This window comes from Sarcophilus harrisii, chromosome 1, assembly GCF_902635505.1.
Source record: "Sarcophilus harrisii chromosome 1, mSarHar1.11, whole genome shotgun sequence".
Lineage (NCBI taxonomy): Eukaryota > Metazoa > Chordata > Mammalia > Dasyuromorphia > Dasyuridae > Sarcophilus > Sarcophilus harrisii.
The window spans coordinates 213,675,684-213,701,108 of record NC_045426.1 but is presented as its reverse complement, the minus strand read 5'-3'; the positions used below and the strand labels follow the sequence as shown (position 1 = coordinate 213,701,108).

At 34.1% G+C, this 25,425-nt stretch overlaps 1 protein-coding gene across 4 annotated transcripts in view; it reads right to left on the bottom strand.

The window, feature by feature from the left end:
• The window catches only part of PTPN3 (protein tyrosine phosphatase non-receptor type 3), a 294,046-nt gene that overhangs the window by 144,617 nt on the left and 124,004 nt on the right, over positions 1-25,425 (bottom strand). For all 4 annotated transcript variants that reach the window (XM_031969204.1, XM_031969218.1, XM_031969227.1 and 1 more), the window contains exons 3-5: positions 9,368-9,475; positions 8,984-9,026; positions 6,593-6,671 (exon numbers count right to left, since the gene is read on the bottom strand). In XM_031969204.1, the coding sequence (XP_031825064.1) occupies positions 6,593-6,671; positions 8,984-9,026; positions 9,368-9,475 (230 nt within the window). The remainder of the gene's footprint in view (positions 1-6,592; positions 6,672-8,983; positions 9,027-9,367; positions 9,476-25,425) is intronic.

The window sequence follows — 25,425 nt, the reverse complement described above, 5'->3', positions numbered from 1 at the left end:
GGGATGAAATTCAATGGTCATTTAGTTCAATCCATTCAGGTGGGGAAAAAAAAAAAAAACTTACTAAAATATATTTAAATAATTGTGACCCAGCCTTTGAATGAAGATTTCCAATGATGAGGAACCTATCATATCCTGGAATCCCATATTTCTGGATGGCTTTAATGTTTAGGAAGTTTTTTCCCCCTGATCTTATACCTATATTTCCCTCTTTGAAGCCTTTACCCACTAGTTTTCATTCTGCCATATGGGGCCAAAGCAGAATAAGCTTCCTCCCCCAATATGGAAGGTCTCTCCCCCTCTCCCCCCTCAAAAAGACAGTTATCACAACCTGGCCACTAAAATTTCTTGAAGCAAATCATTCTCAATTTTTTGAACTGATTTTTATCCATCCATCATTTTATCCATCATGAACCCAAGCCCCTTTACTATCCTTGCTGTTCTCCTCTAAATGTTCTCCAGCTTATCAATCTGTTCTAAAAATCAGGTCCAAAATGGAACACAATACTTTAGATGTGGTCTGACTAGCGAGGAGTGTAGGAGAATTATCACCTCCTTATTCCTGTACACCATGCTTTCTATTCATTGCCAACTGAGATGCCATTAGCTTTTTTTTGGCTGCCATCTATAACTCTGTTGATTCATACTGAATTTCAAGTTCTGAACTACCAACAAGCCACATCCCACCAATTTTGTTCTTACCAAGCTGATTTTTTGATTCCAAGTTCAAGGGCTACATTATTCCTCATCTGTAGTCATCTTATTCAACTTGGCTCAATGTTTTAGTGTCCAAATCTATTTGAATACTTATTCTGGTATTTAGTGTGTTAGCTTCCCCTCCCAGCTGTGTATCAATTGATAAGCATGCCATTTATTAACTCAACCACCTAATTACTCACTTTTAGACTCTTTTAACCAAATTTCTAATAAAATCCACTGAGAGCATATTTATTTTCTCCATCATTATAATTAAAAATCAAAACATATTTTGATGTGCCCAGCAGCTACTTTTAAAAAAAAGTTAACCATTTTACGAAAAACCATGCTAAACTATACTTAACTATACTTATACCATGTTAGAGCCAAGAGCAGGGGGCTTACACAAAAGGTACTTCCTAGAGAGGCAGGGTTGAATTTTACTTCCCTTTCAGACAGCTGAAAAGAAGTCACTTTCAATACAGAGAAGAGAATTTGTGCTCAGAGTCCCACTCAAATACAGAGTATATCAACAATCTAAATAACCTGAAAATAAGCATTCCTGATAAACAGCATGGCATCATGGATAAAGGGGCAAATTTAAGACTGAAAGACCAGGGTTCAAGTCTTATCTCAAATTTCAGCCATATGATTCAGCAAATTAGTGAAGTTCTTGATGTTCTCAGGTGTTTCTATAAGACTATAAATTACAGATGAGTTGGTCATCTGAGATATACACTGATAGAAGGAGTTTCTTCTCTAGGGAGTTCTTTATATTGGTGAAATCACTAGTCTTAACCACTACAAATATTTATTTCTGGACACATTCCCCTGTTTGAATGAGCTGAATAAGTAAAGTGACTAATCTGCGAAGACAAACTCATTTTAGCTCAGGCATTCTTTCATATCCAGTTAGAGTTTGGGGTTTGTTTGGTCTATTTACTGACAGCACACAGAAGGCTCATGGGTGGGGGTACTCAAAAAAGCAGGACAAAACATGAATCTCTCTGCAGTCTGTCTAAAGGATGACATTTAATAACATTGATATAAATTAGTTAATTGAGTTCACAATAGATTTTTATCTCTGTGGACTAGAAAACATATTCTCCCTTCCAATAATGACATTCTAAATAATGAATCAGGATGAATTGCACTTGACGTCTATATTAGTCAACAAATTGCCTTACAGAATAGGCACAAAATTAAAAAAAAAATAAAACATCAATGAATACTAGAACAGATGTATGGTCATACAATAAAATATTGAAAGTTGCAAGGAACAAGAAAGGCCCTCTAGACCAACTCTCTCATTTGACAGATGAGAAAATGGAAACCCATGGTCATACACAACTTCTAGTTGTCTAGTTCGAAAGTGGGATGTAAATCTAGTTCTTCCTAACATCAAATCAGCTACCTTCATTGCTTATTCTTCAGATAAAACTTTTTAATTATCTGTAAGCAGGTTAACTGCCAAATTGAATCCTAACATAAAGTCTTAGAAAGGGACAAAGAAAGATGTTCCTATGGTTCAACAGGATTTACTTATATCTGTCCACATGATAGTTGGTTTTATCTCTCTTTTTCATGAAATATAAAAGGAATATAGTTAGCTTCCACATTTGGCCAGTATAGCAAAAGCCATACTTACAAAAACTGAATACAGATGAGAAATGGTGGCAGAAGAGGAAAAGAAGAATTTTGACAATTTTTTAAAACAAACTTCTATTTGATATATAAATGTATACAAATAGGGTGGTTGTTCAAGTTCAGCTGTGCCCATTTTTATACTTAAATAATAAGATAATTTCATCATTTATATTTCATGTAAAAAACACTAAAGTATAAAAGTTCATCAATAATTTCATAGCTTTCAGTTATGTTACTTTTCAGTCATCATATATTCAGAACATATCAAAAAGCTAACACTTTTTAAAAAATCATGTGGGGAACATATTAAGTTATGCCTATCTAGGTTTCTGATGTGCATTTTTTTTTCAACACATGTGGTCCTTAAATCTAGATTGCTAAGTGATGACCTTCATTTATGGTATTCTGTGGGGTTTCTGTGTTTACTCAAAGTAATAATCAAATATAATTGGATATATTTGATTTTATTCAAGGTTAGGAGTGGCAAGGAAAGGTCACAGATAAACAAATGGGAATTTTAGAATGGCAAAATTGACTTCTGTTGGTAAATCAGGTTTATTAACATAATCTGATGAATTACCACACAAGAATGTAATTCAGAAAACTGGGGGGAAAAACCCAAATTTACCATGTGTCAAATCACTGATCAAGAAATGATAATCAAATATGACCAGACTCTGCAAACGACAGTAGTCCAATGACAGAAGAATCCAAATGATGAAATGATATAAATAAATAGGATGTCATTTAGGAATAATAATACTTTTAGAATTTAGGAATAAAAATACTAAACTTGTATTTATATTATAGTTAGAGGCTGTATAGTATGATGGAAAGAACATTGAATTTAGGAACTGGATTTTAAATCCCTGACTTGCCACATTACCTATGTGATCACAGAAAATCAATTATGTTTATGGACCTCAGTTTTCTCACCTGTAGAAAGAGAAAATTAACATCTGAAGCCCTTTCCAGCTCTAAAACTATAATCCTATGTAGAATGCTTTAAAGTTTGTATAACATTTATATTAACTCATTTGAATCTCACAACTATACTGTGATGTAGGCGCTCTTCTGACAGTGGATGCAGTAGTGAAGTGGGCAGAGCATTTAACCCTTTTTGCCTCAATTCCTCATTGTAAAATGAATCAGAAAAGGAGATGGTGAATTACTCCAGTATCTTTGCCAAGAAAAACCCAAATAGGATCATAAAAAGTCACACACAATTGAAAAACAACTGAACAATAGTAAACTAAAGGTGCTTTTGAAACCTCTATTTTAAAGATGAGTAAGCTGAGGCTTAGAAAAGTTATATGACTTAATGCCATATAGCAAATAAATATATACTATGTCTTTTTGATTCCAGATTCAGCATTAAACTATGCTGCTTTCAGAAATAATCTGTCAGAAACTTCTCAGGGAACCATCATTTATAACTATGGAGTTAACATTATAAAAACCTTAACCAGTCAGGACCCTAAATCATTGGATATATCATCTACAAAGGGGTCCCAGAACCAAATGGAAGGCCATTGATGATGATGATGATGATGATGATGATGATAACAAAAATAATACTAATTATGACTGGAATTTACACAGCACTAAAATTTGCAAGACATTTGATCCTCACAATAACTCTATAAGGTTGATGTAATTATTAACCTCACTTTACAAATGAGGAAACCAAGGCAGACAAAAGTTAAATGACTTGCCTATGGTCATACCCTTTGTAAGCGTTAAAAAATCTTCCTGACTCCAAGCCTAGGTCAAGGTCTATCCATTCCAACACTTTGCTGCTTCTAACTTTGAAATTTAGGGCTCAGCAGAATAACTTGGAGGAAGCCTTTAGAATATCTTATTTTTAAATGATGAATGGAACTCTAGCTCTTTTTAAAGGTGCTTTATCCAAACTGTATATTGGAAAAATGTAATTCATATTTCTCTGTCTGACTCTGCTTTTAAAAAAAAGAAAAAAAGAAAGAAAACAATCAGTCTGTCCCCAACCTTCTTTGACCATGGATTCAAATAGATCCAATTGCTCAAAAGTCAGTAACTCATCTGACAGGCCAGAATATTAGGCTGAAATCAACAAGATAACATAGAACTAGTAATACATTCAAGATGTGGACTTAAAGTTCAAATGCAAGAAGTATTAAATATGGAATAGTTGGCTTAGCAGTAGCTGATGTGAAAAGATCTAGAGAATTTGATTGGCCAGAAGTTTCATGTACCAACTGAATAATATGGTTACTTCAAATGATAATACAATCTTAGCCCACATGAATAATGTGCAAATGACAGGAATGACCCCACTGTGCCCTGGACTGGTCAGACCATGCTGCAAGCACTATGGATAGCTCTGAGCAATATATTTTAGAAAGGACGATGAAAAACTGAAATGTGTTCTAAAGGGGCCAATTATGATGGTAAGAAGTCTGGAAACTACTGCCTAATAGGGAATGATTGAGGTAAATAGACATGTTTGGCTTGGAGAACGCTGAGAGGAGAAATGACAGATGATATCTGAAGGGCTGTAATGAAGAGGAGGTTGAATCAAAGCCAATGAATTAAAATTACAAAGAAGTCTAACGTAATGAATTTTCTAATGAACAGAACTTCCCCAAAGTAGAATGGTTTATTCCAGGTGGTAGTTATTTAAGGCTCAGTTTTCTCATCTGTAAATTGAGAAAGTTGGACTGGGTGATCCTTAATATCCCTTAAGCTATAAGTACTACAATCCCTTGAGAAATTTTAGTAGAGGATGAAATTCTACATAACGAGGATTATGTAGGAGAGACTCCTCATTTGTTGGGAGGTAGAAGTAAATAATCTCTGAGGTTCCTTCGCACTCTAAAATTCTACCAGCTCATGACCCTAATCTGTCATGTACAACAGAGTCACGGTTTATATAAAGTCCACAAAATCATTTGCTAAGGCAACTGTAGGTTATGATGAGCTGAAAGCTAGGTATAATAATTTCCCACTGCTTGAGTTAATAATTTTGTATGACTTGTGAATGATGTTATAAATATCCAAATGATCCTTGACAGAAAAAACTTCCCCACCCTGATGTACAACTACAGAACTATCAGCCCATGAGACCCATATCTGTGTTCTGAGTAGTGATTAAACTTGGCATTCATTATCTCATTCTTAGAAACTAACAAATTCTAAGACTCACTTCTGGCATAAGAAGGTAAGATTAAAATCAGTGAAATAATAGAGTCTCCTACATTGTCAATCTAGTTACCAGGACAGACATTTCTGCATGTACAAATGAAGAAAATGGTTCCAAACTTGCCAATTCCATACTGCCCTACAATGAGTTCAGCATAATATCTGGCTATCTTGAATTTAAAGAAGAATTACAAAGTCAATGTTAAGATGTCTGTTCTTTAGATGTCCTTAGATATGGTCTATAGTTTCAATGGTATGTATGATAACTCTGTATGATTAAGAAATTTGCCAGTTCACCGCAATGCAGTTGTCACTTTCTGTAAGGAAAATCAACCTGTTGATGACAAAATCAGATAGGGAACAGGTGGGGGAGAAGGAGATGTAAGTGAATTTTTAATATGCTATTATCATTAATTATTGTCTTTCAAGTATATTTCCCCCACCATTTCAAACAACTCCCATTGGAAAAATCCATCTACATTCTCAAATAAGTTGCCAATATAAAACGAGAAGACAAGGAGATAGAACTGCTTGAAGAAAAGTGATGGGAGTTTTTTGTACGCTGACTAGCTAGAGTGGCTGATCGTTTTTAGCTCAGTTTCATCTGATTTGGTGCAAAGTATTCATCATAACAAAAATTCTACAAAACAAAACAATCTGTACATCCTGTGTGGTTCATTATAATGAAATATAATATATATAAAGAAATGTAATATGCATGTAATTTTGTGATATAAATATACATGTACTGGAGAGATAGAAATGTATCTTGTTATATTTAGATTTTGGTAAATCTTAAGATTAATTTGCTTTCTATGGGCACATACTTGAGGGAGCTGAGTGAGAAAGCTTAGGATTGAAAACTAACCTCTTTTAAGTAACAAAATAGACAATCCATATAGAGGTCAGAGAGTCAACAATTTTATGTAGTTTAAAATGTTTACTTGATTTGTTCATTTATATAATAATTGCTGGTACCATAACATTTATATTTTGTTTTGTAGTACTAAAAAGAGCACTATCTTTACTAATTTTTATATATTGTACAGAAAACATAAAAATACATTACCTTGTTTGTTCTTGTTGCAACGTGTTGGGGTCAGGTATAAAAAATCTTACTCGAAAATTCAGGGCACAAGGGAAAGGTCCTACAATATTTTTCAAAAAGAAATTATATTTTTCCTTTTTTAAAAAATGCAAATAAAATTATGATACTTTCATAAGCAATACAAACACTTGCAATACTACATCGCAATCCAATACTACATTAGTTGTATTCCACATCACTAATAAGTTTGTTTCAAATGCTAAGTGCATACACTGAATGCAATTTTTAAAAGCTTGAGGCAATAATACATACTAGTAAAGTATTTCTACAAGAGTATTCATTGATGGCCTCTTAAATAAATAATAAGGATCTGTGTTCTAACAGTTTTCTCTATTCTCTGCATCATTTAAAGAAAATCCTATATATATTCTTAGCATGCAAAATTCTCATTAAGAAATATAACATTTATTCTTACATAGCATTTCAGCTTTTTCAAAGCATTTTTGCATATATAAATGCATTGTCTCATTTGATGTTCACAATAACCCCCAGAACACACAAGTCACATATTGTTATTTCCATTTTATATATGAGGAAACAAGTTTAAAGAGGGTGATGTGATATGTCCAAAGCTATATAAGATCATCAGCAGTAGCAAGACCATTACAAAATCCCAAGTCTTCTGATCTCAAGGCTTTTTCTACCATGCTATGTGACAAGTTTTACATTCATAAATATATATGTATACATACATTTCAACATTATTTTATGTTCAATGGAATACATGTCTTCCTTAAATCTGATATTATGCATCACTACACCAAAAATTCTCTGCATGAGTAAAATGAATAAGGCAATATATTTTCTTTTGCTAGATAACAGTAGCAGAAGAAAATTAGTTTGTTCTACTAATACTCTGTAGCACTTTCCATTGCTATCCATTGCTTCTTGAACCATCAACAAGAACTGATTATGCATCCTCTATGCATCTTGTATTCTAATTGGCTCACTTCATTTGGAGTCTACAACCAATCTACTAAACTTAATTTTCTCTCACTGGCTTACCTAGTCCTCCATTCTCCTACCCACCTATCACCAAACTACTAATTCTTCACCTCTCTCACCTATTAGTCTAATCTTTTTAGTATTGATATTTCTGAATGTACTTCTTAATAACAAGATTGACTATCTCTAATCTCGTGCCTCTTTATTTCTATAGACACATACAACATTTCTGGATGTCTAAACATCTGTGAGTAAGCTCATAAGTACATATACATACAATTCTATAGAAGGAAGGCTCTGAGCATAGGGCCTATTTCATTTTTCATCTCTGTAACCCCAAAATCTAGCATAATACCTAGCACAGAGTGGGCCTTTGATAAATACTTGTTGACTGGCTTATGTTTTTGGATGTATAAGTAGAGAAAGTATGTGTGTAGAATAAATGAGTAAATTTCTATGAATGTGTTTATTGAATAAATTTCTGCATGTATGTATATCTGCCTATATTAAGGCATTAGTTCTACTAGTCCCTTTATGTACCTATAGAAGGCCTTTTTGAGTTTATCTGGATATATATGGAGATAAAGGATATATACCACCTCCATGTAAAATACACATGTACGCAAACACATTTGTGCACACATATATACAGATATGTAGTACATATGTGAGCACATATCTATATACATACGTATATATATTTGCATATATACATATACCTTCATATAGGCATCCTGTTGGGAGAGGAAAAACAGTCACAGTGATGAGAATAACTTGCATTTATAGTGGACCTTAAGGTTTGCAAAGTACTTTATATATATTGGCAAATGAGTCCCACAACAACCCTGTAAAGTATATGCTGCTATTATCCCCATTTTACAGATGAACAAACTTAGACTGAGATCCCATTGTCATATAACTACTAATTGTAGCATTCAAATTCAGGACTTCCTGACTTCAACTCCAGCATTCTATCCATTGCCCAAACCTATCAAAAAATATTCTAGATATTCATGTATCACATGTGGATATCAATATTTGTGTAGCTGGGTGGGTGAGTGTTCACTAAAATACCCCTATGTTGACAAGAGGGTGTGAAAGAATATGAGTGTGTTGGGGGATGAGAAGAGAAGAAGAAAGTATTGCCTATTTCTCATGATGGACTAGGAAGGGTTTGTTTGGAGCTTGATTTTGTTGGCTTCATCTGGTTTTCTTTTCCTATCTATCTGCTAACCTCACTTTCCCCCATGAAAACTTGAAATCATTTCCCTCCAGTACATCAGTTCAGTGACAGCCCCCAGTAAAGAAGAATGCAAATATCATGTCAGGGATAGGTCAATAAATATATCAAAAAACCCTACAGCACAGCAATACTAATAATGCAAAGTTAACAAAAGCTATACAAACCTTTGAGCTGCTTTCTGATTGGTTTACTGGATTCGAGCCATCTCTGTTGAATAAGGAAATAAAGTTTTATTTTTAACTCTTAATAAAAACATCAAAATTTTTTTTTATTTAATAGCCTTTTATTTACAGGTTATATGCATGGGTAACTTTACAACATTAACAATTGCCAAACCTCTTGTTCCAATTTTTCACCTCTTACCCCCCCACCCCCTCCCCTAGATGGCAGGATGACCAGTAGATGTTAAATACATTAAAATATAAATTAGATACACAATAAGTATACATGACCAAAACGTTATTTTGCTGTACAAAAAGAATCAGACTTTGAAATATTGTACAATTAGCTTGAAAACATCAAAGTTATAAAAGATAGATTCTACTTACAGGAGAATCCATTGAATCTTCACCATGTTGCAAACCAAAATATTCTTTTTCTGTTATACCCAAGTGGTTAAATGCCATATCCAAAAGAACTTGACCAGTATCTTGTTTCTAGAGGAAAGAATAGATTTTGTAAGTGAAATTTCTAAGTGCCAAGACTTTTATCTTTTGTAACCATAATCAGATTTTATTACAATTTGGAAAAACAAAACACTTTTTAAAAATTCATTTTTTTAAATGCTTTTTTTTTTTTTTTTTGCTACTGTTCCCCACCCCACTACTTTTGTTATGGTCTTTGTTATGGAAAATGGTTCTCTGAAGTGAGAGAGATGTTGTAAGAAATGTGAGTGACATAAAATCAGAAAATGTCAAAATGTATTTTTAAAAATTAATTTGGGATCTAATGAAAAAGAGAATTCTGGACTAAGAGTGAGAAGATATGTGTTTAAATACAATTTCTACCACTCATCTGTGGCACTTTCTTCTTCCAGAGCTTAAATTTCTTCCCTGTGGAATAGGGATTGCAGTACTTCTGTTACCTATCTCACAGGACTGTGATGAAGGCAAAATAAATAACACCTGTGAGGTGCTTTGTAACTATGAAATGCAAAAGACACAAAATCATTACTATTTAGATGATTAATCTACTGAATCTACATCAACTCTATCAAATCCCCCCAATACTTGGGGAATTTCTTAAATTTGAAGAAGTCATGAAAGTTTCTGAATTTTGAGAGCTAAAAGAGAAGTCAGAGATGATTTGTTCAACCTCTCACTTTCCAGATAAGTAGAAAGTAGCTTTCTACAGAATAAGTTACAATTCATATAGGTAGGAAAGAAACCCTGAGCTATTCAATCCTGTTAACTATACAGTGATCCCTTTCACATTGTGGGGAGTTATCGACATGGAAAATCTGCGTAAAATTTTTTGGCTCTTCATAATAGACAAGTCTGAATTATGGTACTATCAGATAAAATATGTTGATATTATGCAACACTATACATATATTTTATGCACTTCTGAGTTTCTAAACTTTTCCTGTGGGGCCTTCATGTATCATCTGTAGTTTTCACAAAGTTCCTCAAAAATTTCCATTTTATTTCTTATGCCAATCTGTGATACACTGAAGCATAATGGGGAAAGTCATTATATGAAAGGGTTAATTGGATTTTCTACAAAGTCTGTCAGGTTTTTTTCTTCATTATATACCAATTTTAGTAGCATATAGTCTTATGTACACATGTTCCAGGCTTTCTAAATTTTAGTACAAAAATATTACTATCAAACATAACTTTTTCATAATAATAAGGCTTCTTACTCAGTATTCACTTGGTTATATTCTGAGGTACAATCCAACTTTATGTTCTGCTGATGACAATAATGATGATTATGATCATGATGATGATGATGACAGTTAACAATATTTAGCACTATGCTAAGCATTTTATGATTATAATCTCATTTAATACTCACAATAACCCTAGGAGGAAGATGCTATTTTTATTCACATTTTACAGATAAGGAAACTGAGATAAACAGAGATTAAATGATTTGTCCAGAGTTGTATAACTAGTCAAACAATTAATAAACTAGTAAGTGGATTTGAGCTCAAGTTTTCCTGACTCTAAGAGATCCAGTGTTTTATTTACTGCCCCACCTAGATATTACACACACACACACACACACACACACACACACGTATCTGTGATATCATCAGTGAAAAGTGTCTCATTTTTCTCATATATAAAATAAGAAGGGTCTAGACTTGAGGGAACCAAGATAATAGGAGTAAGCAGTAAATCACTGTAATTCTCCCATATTCACCTCCAAACAATCATAAAATAATACTCCCAAACAAATCCTGGAACAGCTGAACCAGCAAAAAGATGGGATGAAACAATCTTTGAGCCCAAGAAATTTGGAACATTGGCAGGAAATGTCTGTGTAATTTGGATAAAAAGACAGTACAATACAGAACAGGAAGCATTCCAGCAAGCCAACAGCAGTCCTATCTTAGCAATCCAATGGTAGATACTGAGCCCCTGTGTGGCAGGCAAATGTCAACACCAGGATCCCACACACCTCAGCATAGTCAAAGGAACCAATGGACTCCAGCTCTGAGAATCATAGCCTGGGAACACAGGCAACCTCAAACAGTCCAATATTCATGTGCTTCAATGTAGCCCCAGATGCCAACCCTATGGGTATCTAAGCAAACAGGCAGCCACAAGCAACTACCACATCCTTCAGCCTATCCCTATGGAAATGCAGCACATGTCAGACACAAGAACTAGGACCCTGTGTAGCACCAAACAGGAAGGTTCCCTAGAAGCCTCAGGGTAACATCAGTGCAACACCAGGTAAATAGCCAGTACCTGCAGTTCCTGGCAAGAGATACCTAAGATAATACTTAACCCACTCCAGGAACAGAGTTCAAATTTAAAATAAAGGAAAAATGCACAAAAACATGAGTAAAAAAGAAATCTATCCACAGAAAGTTATTATGGTGACAGGGAAGACATCAAGACACAAACTCAGAAGAGGACAACAATGTCAAAACACCTATAGGCAACACCCCAAAGAAAAATGGGAAGTGGTTTCAAGACCAGAAAGAACTGATGGAAGTGTTCAGGAAGGAGCTAAAAATCATAACTGGGGGGAAAAATAAGAGTGAGGTAAGATAACTAAGAAAAAAGAGTCAACAGGAAAAGAAAACTGCTTTAAAAATTAGAACTGGCCAAATGGAGAAGAAAATACAAAAATTCACTGAAAAAAATCACTCCTTGGAATTGGCCAGATGGAAAAGCAAGTACAAAAGCTAATTGAGGAAAACAATACTTTAAAGTTAAAATTAAGTGAAAGCTAATAACTCTATGAGACATCAAGAATCAAAACAATTTCAAAAGAATGAAAAATAAAACATCCAAGAGAAAAAGCAAAAAATCTAGAAGAGACAATGTCAGAGTCATTGAATTACCTAAAAGTCATAACCAAAAGGAGGACCTGGACAGCATCTGTTAAGATATTTTCAAGGAATACTGCTGGATGTACTGGAACCAGAAAGCAAAACAGACACTGAACAAATTCACCGATTACCTCAGGAAAAAAATTCTAAAATTTAAAAACTCCAAGGAATGTTACAGACAAAATTCAGAACTATCAGGTCAAGAAAAAAGTATTGCAAGTGGCCAGAAAGAACAATTCAAATATCAGGAAGACAAATCAGCATTACACAGGATTTAGCAGCTGAAAGCTTAAAAAATTTGAGGGAAAGCAAAGGAGTTAAGACTACTCACTCAACCAGAAAAATTAAGTATAATACATGAAGGGAAAAAATGGTCATTCAATGAAATATAGAAGATTTCAAACTTTCAAAAGGAGGAGACCAAAATTAAAATAAAAATTGGATCTCAATATCAAGACTCAAGAAAAGCATCAACAGGTAAAAAGGGAAAAGAAAACATCAACAAAGCAAGAATGAGAAGCTGATGCTTGTAATTCTTAAAAATTGTATCACTAATAGTGCAGGTCAAAGGAATATACATAGACACAGGTATAAGGTGAATTTAAGGAAATGACATAAAATAATTAAGGGATTAATTAAGAGAAGTAAAGTGGAGACAGAAGGAAAGAAGAGGAAGAATGAGGTAAATTATTTCACATGAAGAAGCATAAAAGATTCATGACAGTAGAGGGAAAGATAGGAGGCCAGGCAAAGGGCAACTCTTGAACCTTATTCTCACTAGTACAGGCTCAAAGAAGGAATCATATGTACAATCAGTTGAATATAGAACTCATTGTTATTCAACAAGAAAGTGGCATGGGAAGAAATTAAGTAAAGGAGGGAGGAAAAATGACAATATGGAGAGCAAATCAAGGAGGTGATAAACAGAAGCAAAACACTGATGAAGAAAGAAAGAATGAAGAGAGAGTGGGGACAAAAAGGAGAAAAATTAGAATGAAGGGAAAAAACATAGTAATCATAACTATGAATGTGAATGGCATAAACTCTCCCATAAAATGGAAGCAGACACAAAAAAGGATCAAAAATCAAGATCCTATAATATACTGTTTACAAAAAACACATATTAAAAAAAACACATTTGAAGCAGAGAAATACAAAGAGTAAAGATAAGGGGCAGAATTTATTATGCTTTGGCTGAAGTTAAAAAAAAAAAAAAAAAATCAGAGACTTCCATCCTGACCTCAGACAAAATAAAAAGTAAAAATAGACCTAATTAAAAGATAAGGAAGAACAATACATCTTGCTAAAAGGTATCATGAACACTGAAGCAATATCAATATTAAACATATGTACACCAACTGGTACAACATCCAAATACTCACAGGAAAAGTTAACTAAGTTAAAGCAAGAAATAGATAATATATTATATTTCAACCATTCCATCTCAGAAATCAATAAATCTATCCCAAAAATAAATTTTAAAAAATTAAGGAGGAAAACAGAATATCTGAAAAGTTATTTTTGACAAACTTTTAGAGAAAAGAGAATGGGAACAGAAAGGAATACATCTTTTTTCAATAGTACATGGCACTTAACCAAAAACTGACCATGTATTAGGGCATAAAAACCTCGAAATCAAATGTAGAAAGACAGAAATATTAAATATATTCTTTTTAGATCATAATGCAATAAAATTACATTAAACAAAGGGCAGAGGAATGGTAGATTAAAAATTAATTGAAAACTAAATAATAATCTGATCCTAAAGAATACAGTGGGTCAAAAAACAAACCAAGATTAAGTTCAAAATAGGTGCATGAGTTAGACGTAAAGGATGACACCATAAGCAAATCAGACGATCAAGGAATACTCTACTTGTCAGATCTATGGGGAAGGGAAGAATTCATGACCAAACAAGAGATGGAAAACACTATGAAATGTATAAAAGATAATTTTAGTTATATGAAAATAAAGGGTTTTTCCACAAACAAAACTAATGCAACCAAGATTAGAAGAAAAGCAGAAAGCTAGGAAATAATCTTTTATAATAAATCTTTTTTTATAAAGGACTTATTTCTCAAATATGTGAAGAACTTAGTTAAATTTATAAGAATGCAATTCATTCTCCAATTGATAAAGGGTTAAAATGTGAATAGGCAGTTTTCAAATGAAGAAATCCAAGCTATTTATAAGCATATGAAGTGTTCCAAATCACTTTTGATTACAGAAATGCAAAATGAAACAAGTATGAGATCCCTACGTCATACCTATGGCTAATTTAATTAAAAAAAAAAAAGGAAAATGATAAATGTTGGAGAAGATGTGGGAAAATTGGGACAGTAATGCACTGTTGGGAGAGTTGTATTCAACCATTCTGAAAATCAATTTGGAACTATGCCCAATGAGCAACCAAGCTGTACATACCCTTTGATACAGCAACAACTAGGTCTATAAACCCAAAGAGATCATAAAAAAGGGGAAAGGAACCTACGTGTACCAAAATATTTATACCAACCTTTTTCATGGTGGCAAAATATTGGGAATTAAGGGAATTGTCTATCAATTGGAGAATGGCTGAACATACTGTGATATATAAATGTAATGGAATACTATTGTACAATAAATGATGAATAAACAGATTTCAGAAAAACCTGGAAAGACTTGAATGGACTAACGTAAAATGAAATGAGCAGAACCAGGAAAACATTGTACATGGTATCAACAACACTGTGTGACACAGCTCTTCTCAACAACCTATTGATCCAAGAAAAGTACAAAGGACTCACAATGAAAAATGCTATTCACATTCAGATAAAGAACTGATAGAATGACTGCAGATCGAAGCAAATGTTTCCCCATTTATTTATTCTTTTTTGTTGGTTTCTTCTTTCACAAGTGTGACTAATAAGAAAATGTTTTACATGACAGCACATATTAACCTATATGAAATTGCTTACCATTTTAGCAAAAGCATAGAGGAAGAAGAGAGAAAATTCTGGAACTGAAAAATGAATGTTAAAAATTGTTTTGATGTGCAATTGGGGAAAAAATTAAAATATTATTTTAAAGATGAGGGGATGGGAGGCAACATAATATAGTAGAAAGAGGGCTTCTTGAACTTTTTCCACTCACAATCTCTTTTTGCCTGAAAAATCTTTATGTAATCCTGAGTAGATAGGTTCAAATATTTACTGATAATAAAGCATAATTTTGCAACCCCACATTCATTTCTGTGACCCCCATAAGCCACAGACACCCAGAGTTTAAGAATCTTTGGATAAGATAGCCAATGAAGTTCCAGTCAGTCAACTAACATTTATTAAGCATTTACTATGTGCCAGGCATTGTGCTAAAGGCTGGAGATATTGAGAAAGTCACTTCCAGTCTTTTAGAACCTCAGTTTCTAAGGAGGAAAGTAATATTAGAAAAAAAAAAAAAGTCCTCTATTTTCAGTTTTCTACTACCACAAAAAAGTACAATGACAATTTTGGCACACATAGGGACTTTCTTAGTGTTTTTTTTTTACTTTCATGGGGTATATTCCCATGGGTGGAATTGCTTTTCTCATTTATTTCCAAACTGAAATGCAGAACAGATGGAGTGCTTCACAGCAACAGCAACAACACATTCATGTACCCATCTTATCACAGCCCCTCCAAGATTGACTATTCTCATCTCTGCCAATTCTCATGGTCCTAATATGAAACCTCATAGTGTATTTAATTTGCATTTATCTTACCATCAGTAATTTGGAGAATGTATTCTCTCACTGCCCTCAGGGCTTCTCTACCACCTCCTCAAATTCACTATGTCCAAAACCAAGCCTGAGCCCTATAACTTACAACTGGGGTGGGGGTGCCAGATAGTCTTCCAAGATTCATCATACCCAATAATCACTATCCACTTCTACTGAGTAGAATGATACAGATAAAGAAACTTGGAATGTTTTTCTAGAGACTGAAATTTAGGTGAGAAAAATTAAGTATTTGGGGCATTTTTATGTCTTTCTATTTAAGATTGTGAGTTGGATCAAAAAGAAAGTAAACAAATGGCATCAAAGAGCTGCATTTGATTTCTTGATTTAGAAAAGAGAAAATGCCCAAAACAATAATAAGCCTGAGTAGGATTCATAGAACATTCTAAACTGATAAATAAATGAATGTTTTGGTTTTATTTTGTTTTCTTTTTTTAAATTGAGGGAGAGGGAAAGATAAGTTTGGTGGTTTTTAAAAGAAAAAAAAAAGGAATCATTAGGCATGGTGCACTGCACTTGACATCAGAAGAAATAGATTTAAATCTCATCTCAGACAGTAGCTTTATGCTTAGAGGCAAGTCCCTTATGTTTCCAGATGCTCAGCTTCCTCAACTATAAAATGATCAAAATAATACTTTTACCCCCTAACTCACAGCTTAGTTACAAGGAAAACACTTTGCAAATCTAAAAGCATTAAGTACATTTCATATTTATTATCATGATCACACTAAGCAAAAAAAGCATAATATAAGTAATATTACTTTTGTTGTGGCTTTTTAGTTTTTAGTTATTGCAATTGGTTATATTTCTTCATGACCCCATTTGGAGTTTTCTTGGCAAAGATAATAGAGTGCTTTGCCATCTCCTCCAGCTCATTTTACAGATAAAAAATTGATGCAAATAGGGTTAAATGACTTGTCCAGGTTCATACAGGTATTGTCTGAGGTCAGATTTGCCCTCTATCCACTGCATCACCTAGCTGTCTCTAAATAATATTATATATTGTGCACACAATATTTAGCATAAAATAAAATTATAACCACAACAGCTGCCTCTAAATATTACATATTATACATATATTTAGTATAACCACAATAAGAAAAGTGATGTCAACATAATACTTTCCCCATATCTAACAAGATACCTCCTTCATGGATCAGGAGAATGCCATATACACATTCTATACTGATTTAATAATCAAATAGTCTGCATGACAGCAAGGTTAGGTAAATCTGAACTTGGCTGAATATAAAAGAGTACTAATTTAACTGACTACTGAAAAACTGGAGGAAGTTTCTAGACAGTGGCCTTGACCTTGTCCTGTACAATGTTTTAATCAAAGACTTATATTTGGTACCAGGCCATGTAAGCATGAGGGCATAGTATGAGCTCATGATGCTGAAACATGCTCTACCCAGTATTTTTAAAAGGATTAAGACCTGGACCTGCAATACTATGCAAGGTCAATCTCTCCTTTGGAGGCCAGAAGCTGGCAGAATGTAGGTATGGATATGGTATCCCTTTTATCCCCCCAGAGGAAACCATCTGTGCAGTTGGTCAAATAGTTTATGAATGCCAATGTAAATAAATGGAAGGAATAGTCAACAAAACTAAGAAAAACTGCAGTTAGTTTGTATATATGCAATAAAGCAGACTAGGCTGAAATTCACTAATCCAAAATTTTGCATCAATTTGTATTTCAATCCAAAATTTTACAATATATATGCCAGGAGGGACTAGAATCACTTCATTCCAACCCTCTCATGTAACAAATGGGAAAAGTAACCAAAGAACTAGAGACAGAATAAGTCAGTGGCTGGGCCAGGACTGGAAGACAGGCTTCCAATGACCAATTCAGAGTTCTTAAAAAAAAAAGTAATGAATTTGGAGTCAGAGGACTCAAGTGCAAATTCTGGTCCTGCTATTGTCAGTATTTTGTTGTTCAATCATCTTGGTGATTTTGCATTCTTTTGACTCCATTTGGGCTTTTCTTAACAAAGATACTGAAACGGTTTGCCATTTCCTTCTCCAGCCCATTTTACAGATGAGGAAACTAACTAAGGCAAACAAGGCTAAGTGATTTGTACAAGGTCACACAGCTATTAAGTATCTGAGAAAGATGAGTCTTCTTGACTCCAGGCCCACTGATCTGTGCATCATGGCACCACCTTGCTACAATGGCTGCATCCCTTTCATCTCTCTGAGCCCTAGTTTCTTCACCTATAAAATGAAAAGGTTGGACTTGTTGACCAAGTTCCAGTTCTAAATTAATAGTCCTGATTCCTTCTATTTTTTTTTCCCAAAAATACTACTGAAGTCAGAAGAGCTTTGAAACTGAAAAAAAAAAAAAATAGGAAAGGTGCTTCTGAATTCAAAGAGATAGTCAGGAAATAAGAGGAAAATTGCTTTAAAAGGACACTTAAATATAGCTCTTTCATGAAAAAATTAGTGTGTCAAATTTTATGAATACTCTGACTTAAAAAGAAATCAGAAGTAAATAGAAAGAGATACTTTTTTCAATGATAGCTAGACAGAGAATCTGTATACCTCCCCCCAAAAAAAGGAATAAAGGAGACCTCCTTGGATAATACAAAGTTGGAGCATATAAAATTTAAAAAAAAAAAACTTCTATACAATCAATACAATTAGAATATGAAACAATACAAATCTGAGGAAGTAAAACTTTGTATAAAATATCACTGATAAAAATCTGATATTCATGTATCACAGATTGGCAAAAGAAATTAAATGGGAGTTTTTTGGGAATTTTGTGGATGCCATAAATAACACAGAAAAAGTTTAGAAACTCAGAAATGCATAAAATATAAGAATAGTGTCATATCATCAAGAAAAAAGAGAAAAATTGTAAAGTCAGGAGACTTCTATGAAGAAAAGGGTAAAAATTTTACATGGATTTTCCAGATCATAAGACCACCACAACTCTAATCCTTGTGATGCAGAAGGGATAACTTTATGAGATACCAAATATGTTACACTAAAATTCATTCCCTAAGAAATCAATAGCTATAAACATAGTTTCCAAAAGAAAACATGGAAACTATAAATGATCATATGAAAATATAATGTGAATCACCAATAGCAAAAGAAATGCAAATTAAGCAACTCTGATGTTTCACTTCACATCATGCAACTGGCAAAGAGGACAAAAAATAGAAATAATAAGTGTGCTATGAGTCATGAGGAAATAGAACATGATCCAACTAATCTGGACATGAATTTGGAATTATTCATCAAAAAGTGACTGAAAATTCACTTCCTTTGATCTAATAATTTCATCCTTGGCCATGTACCTCAAGATGCTAACAAATAATAATAAAATATCTTTGTAAACATAAAAAAAACCCCATATAATAGCATTTTGTTGTAACAAAGACTTGGAAACAAAATAGTGACTAGGGACAAGGGAATGGCTGAAAATACTATAGTTTGTATTGGGCAGTAAGAAATAACAATTATGAAGAATTCAGAGAAACAAAAGAAAACATATATGAACTGATACAGGGAAGTAAGAAAAATTAGTTGAAACAATGTACAGAATTACTACAGTAATGTAAAAGTTAATGGGTAGAAAAGTCAAACACTTGAGTAATTATAATGACTGAGGTCTTGGAAGAAAAATAATGAAACATACTTCCCTGGCCACAGCCTATGTTATCATTATCAGTTATTTTTGCTTACCTATTTCTCCTTGTTTCAAGGAAAAGTTCATTATTGGATGATAGGTCAGGAAGTGACTAATGAAAAAAGAAAAAGCATCAATAATAATCAAGGTTCTCTTGGCCTTGACTCCCTGAGTGATACATAAACAAGGGAATATTTATTCCAAAAATAAATGAAGAAAATATTGCAGAGTATGCTGTGTTTTGGGGTCACATTTGTCATATCCCTTATATCCTATACCAGGAAGTGTTAAGTAAGTAGTGATAAAGATTATTGTTTTATGGGAAAAGGTTCTTAGCCATAGAAAGTAAACAGTATGAAGATCATTCAACTTCTGCCTTCAATTGTAAAATGAAAAAAAAATTAGCATTTGTATAACTTATTTTGCAGGGTTGTTTTGAGAAGTAAAAAGAAATACATATTAAAAAAAAAAAAAAAACCTTTATAGAGACCTAGTTTTCATGGGTATAACAAATCATCATTTTAGTAATACAGGTAAGGTTCCCCCTTTGAAAATTAAAACTTTAGAGAACTGGCTAGACCAATGATAACAAATTCAAATAGAAGCAGAAAACCTCTGAACCTTACATAAGGATCCCAGCTGGCTAAATGTTGACTCGGAAAAACCGCATTTCAATGTTATCTGTATTCTATTAGATTTTAATTTATTTTGGTAAATATTTGTTAATCATATTTTAACCTTTTCTAGTAGCTTTTCAGACAGTCTCTGTCAGAAAGCACTGAGAAATTAAATGACTCATCCAAGATCACACAATAAGCATGTCTTCAGAGGCCAGACTTGATTTCAGATCTTTCTGACCTTGAATTCAACTCTCTCTTGCTTCCACAAACTCTTTGGAAATCACATAATATATAATTACTGCTGTCATCACTCTGACACTGCCCAGGTTAGGCAGAGTGGGTATAGGTTTTAGGGCCAGGATGCCTATCCAAAGAAGGAGGGAAAATCACTTGGATACCCAAATTAAAATCTAACCAGGTACCAAAGTATTCATCAGTCTCCCAATTCTATTCCTTTTCAATAGTTCTCTCTCAATGCCTGGAAATCTCTCTGCCCTCATCTCTGCCTACTGGTTTTCTTCAAATCCCAGCTAAAATCTTACATTATATAAGATGCTTTTCCTAAACTCTCTTAATGCTAGTGTCTTTGCACTGCAGAGTATTCCCAATTTATCTTGTATATATCTTGTTTGTACATAGGTGTACATGTTGTCTTCCCTATCAGACTTGAGCTCCTTGAGAATAATTTGTTTTCCCAGTTCTTAGCCTGGTATCTAGAACAGATGGCTTCTTAATAAATCAATCACTCCATCAATCAGTGAAATTTATCAAGCAGCTGGTATGACATCTGTAGATTTAACCTGGAAGCAACATCAGTGAGATAGCCTCACATGAAGTAATTTCTAGACATAGAACAACTCCTAAGTCCCAGGATATATCTTAATAAGGAAACAAACCTGCTCTAACCCATGGAGAATTATCCAGAGTGCCCTCCCTCACTTAAATCCAATTCACTTGCATGTCATGGCATCACCTCCTTGATGACATGGTTCTCTTCAAGAACAAAGGACAAAAACAAGTATAGGTTAACTCTATACTTGGGGCAGTTCTCACTCTATACCAGTGAGAGCTTGGAGATTGCCATCCATTTAGTTATAAATATTTGGATGAAATGTAGAAAAGATATTTATCACATTTATATTGGACAAAATTCCCAGCGGGTAACTCATATGATAAATATAAAGGTTACAATATAAAATTTGATCAAGACAAATACAAAATGCTAAATTAAGAGCTTAAAAAAAAATCTCTTTTACAGTTAGAATTGACTTGGTTTTTATTATTCACCAAACAACCATTTATTGAGAAATTAGAGTCAGGCAGACTGACAAATCTGGTCTCAGACACTTACTAGCTATGTGATCCTGGACAAGTCACTAAACTGTTTGCCTCAGTTTCCTCATCTGTAAAATGAGACAGAGAAGGAAATGCCAAATCATTCCAGTATTTTTGCTAAGAAAACTCCAAATGAGCTCATGAAGAGTAGGAGATGACTGAAACAACTGAAACAACTGAACATAGCAACAACAACAAAAGCATGTGAATGGCTTTCACAGAGTTCAAGAGGGCTGGACAAAGTAAAAATTATGGGTTTTAATTCCCCATGAGCAAAGCTATGTGATACAGTAGCTACAAAACCTAATGGGTTCTCCACTCTCTGCTGCACCAAACATTTAGAATACTTATGATATATAGTTCTAGACTCCATATTTTAATAAAGATACTGATAAGTATGTGTCTCATATCTTAGTAGTCAAAGGTTCAGGGAGATATTTGTCTTGGAAAAAGATGAAGGGGAAACCTGATAGCTGTTTTCAAATACTTGAAGGGATGCCATGTGGAAAAGGGCACAGATTTGTTTTGTGTTGATCCCACGAGAAAAATTGAAACTAATGGGTGGAAGTTATAGGGACATAGCCCAAAATCAATATAAGGAAGAACTCCTTACAAACTGAAGCTTATTTTAACAAAGGAATGAAGAGATCTTGAAAAGCAGAATTATATAGAATCACAGTGTTTTAAAGGTTTTAGAGAGCTTACAGTTTAATTACACATCCAAATGAAGAATTTACTCTATAAAATGTTTGACAGTCATTCTGTGTGCATTTCCAGTAATAAGGAACTCATTACTATGCCAAATACATAGGCCACTACATGCTTGCTTCTAGGTTGAATTCTTTAATACTTCAAGGTATGATCTACTTCTAGGATACAGTTGTTCAGCCAACTACAAATGTTCTATGTCGCAGCATAATTTATCCTTTTATCATGAGTGGTTTCTAAACCCACAATTGAAATCAAAATAGACTCTATTTTAATGACAATTGCCTTGATCCACAAGTCAAATAACCAGGGGTGTGTTGAAACCAGCTCCTGCCCACTTGTGAGAGGTGATTATTAAATTTAATGTGAGCATTTGCACCTCTGAAATTGGCAAACACTAGAAATCAGGGCTTGGTTTATTATTCTAATGATTGTCTAGACTTAAGAAAGTAATGGAAAAAACATTAATAGTGCAGGTTGGATTTAAAAAGGTGTCATGCATATTTTTTCAGAGCCAGTTATTAAACATTTATCAGTGCATCACTGAGAATAACCATAATAAAAATGGAAGATGGTTCTATCATGACATGATTCATGAACACGCTGCTGGCTCAATCTTTATAACAAACAATTCTTAGCATTTATAGACTATCTGTTTAATAAGCTACCTATGAAGTAAATTATGGATCAAATTAAAGCTTAACCAGCCCAAAGTTTTCAAAACCTATTTACTTTCTCTTTTAAAAGTTAAGACATTTATCTATCACTAATTTTCTGGCACTTCTATTTTTCCAAGATTTCTTAATGATCTCCTTCTCAACATCCCAGACTTCTACAGTCATAATCAAACAAGGATAAATAACCTCCCAATAATGAACCAGGTAACAAGAAGGTAGAGAGGTAAATAGGTATCATGTACAACAGAAAAGGAAACCTCTTTCTGCCAGAAAGGACACTGAATGAACAGTCAGCAAAAATGTCCTTTAAGCCACTTATTCATGGAGCATTAGGGTTGCCAGGAAGTAAGAAAACTGATGGAATATAAGTATGTTAGTAGAGACAGAGACCATCCATTATTTAGTGGTATGTAGTATGGGTAAGTAGGAAGTATGTTAATTGATGTGAACAGTCTATTTGATGAGTGTTGAAGAAGTGAATGTGTAGGGAGGATAGAAAGAGAAAACTTAGAAGAGATTGGGTAATATTAAGCAACAGTGCACTTACTAGCTGTATGACATTGGGCAAGCAGCTTAACTTCTGTTTGCTTTGGAAGCAGCCAAATGGTTCTGTGAACAGGCCTCTGAGCTGAAGTCAGGAAGATCCAAGTTCAAATACAGTCTCAGACAGTTATTAGCTGTGTGACCTTGGGCAAGGCACTTTCCACTGAGCTACCTAGCTACTTCAAAGGCAAAAAGAGGTATAGAGCACTGGGTCTAAAGCCAGGAAGACCTGATAGCAAATCCTGGGTGATTGAGCAAATCACTTAATCTATGTTTGTCTTTAATCCACTGGAGAAGGAAAAGGCAACCATTCCATTATCTTTGCCAAGAAAACTCCAGTCAGTGTTGGCGCACGATGGTCCAGAGAGTCACGAAGACAGGACTTTATGGCTAAACAACAATGACTACCTGGGCTCTACCAGCTATGCTTGTTCCTTGTTTTTTCCTCTGGAGCTGAGAGCTACTGACAGAACCCTCATTATGCCTTTGTAGCTTGGCCAGAAGGGAGGGTTTTCTTCCAGATTCATTAATTCATGTATTTAGATTTTTTTGGAGTAGGTGAAAGAGGAGATTCTTTGCCTCAATTGCTACCTAGCCTTAATCACCAATTATTCTCTCGATAGCCCAAGCCTGAACTTGATTCTTCTCTTTATTTACCCTTAATATAAGTCATCAAGTCCTCCTAATGAATTTCTAATAATCTCTATATCATCTATCCACCCCCACTGCTTTCAACATTGTGTAACTGGAATACAACAATGATTTCTCTTAAATGGTCTCTTCACTCATTCCAAACTAGCCTGCACATGGCCACAGGTTACATTTAACCAAAACATTTTCATCATATCCCTTTCCTTGTCAGAAATTTTCCAGTCATATGCATCTGTCCCTACAATAACTGGGAACTGCCTAAAAAATTCTGGGCAAATAACCTTTAGTCAGCAGTGTTGCTGGAATAGTGCCCTACCACTACACAAGCCAGAGGGAGGGCAGATAAGGCGGGGAATGTGACACTGTGTAGTATTACACTGGCTTGTTTCCCAGGGCAATCATAGGAACCTCTAACTAAGAACTACACCATACAAGAGCTGTGGGGCATCTGGTGACTTACAAAATAGGATATAATTGAGGACCCTAAGGGGCAACATCTGAAGATCTTACTGACATGGCTCCCTCAGGCAGAGAGGTAAGTAAGAGGGCAGGATTTGAAATCAGGAGACCTGGGTTAAATTCCACCTTAGACCCTTACTAGTTTTGTGAACCTAGGCAAGTCACTTAACCCTGTGTGCCTCAGTTTCCTCAACTATAAAAATGAGCTGAAGAAGGAAATGGCAAATCACTCTAACACCTATGCCAAGAAAATCCTAAATTCAGTCATAGAACTGAAAACCATTAAACAATAAAGTTATCATATCACAATCTATCTTGCTAAATAATCTATATCCTAATTACACACAATAACTATAGATATTTCCTAAAAATCTGTCCTAAGTCCTTTTTTTCCTCTACATTCTCTCATTAAATATCTTTTGCTATTATGAATTTAATTATGTTTTCTGTGCAGTTAAGTGTCAGATCTATATATCCAGTCTGAACCTTCTTCCTGAGCCACATTACCAACTACTTATTGAGAATTTCCAATTAAATATCTCACAGATCTCTCAAGCTCAACACATCTAAAACCAGAAGTCATTTTTTTTCTTCCTAACCCATTCCTCTTCCAAGTTTTCCTCTTTTTGTCAAGAATGTCACCATCTTTCTAGGCACCCAGATTCAAAAGTTTGATGCCATCTTTGATACCCCACATATCCAATT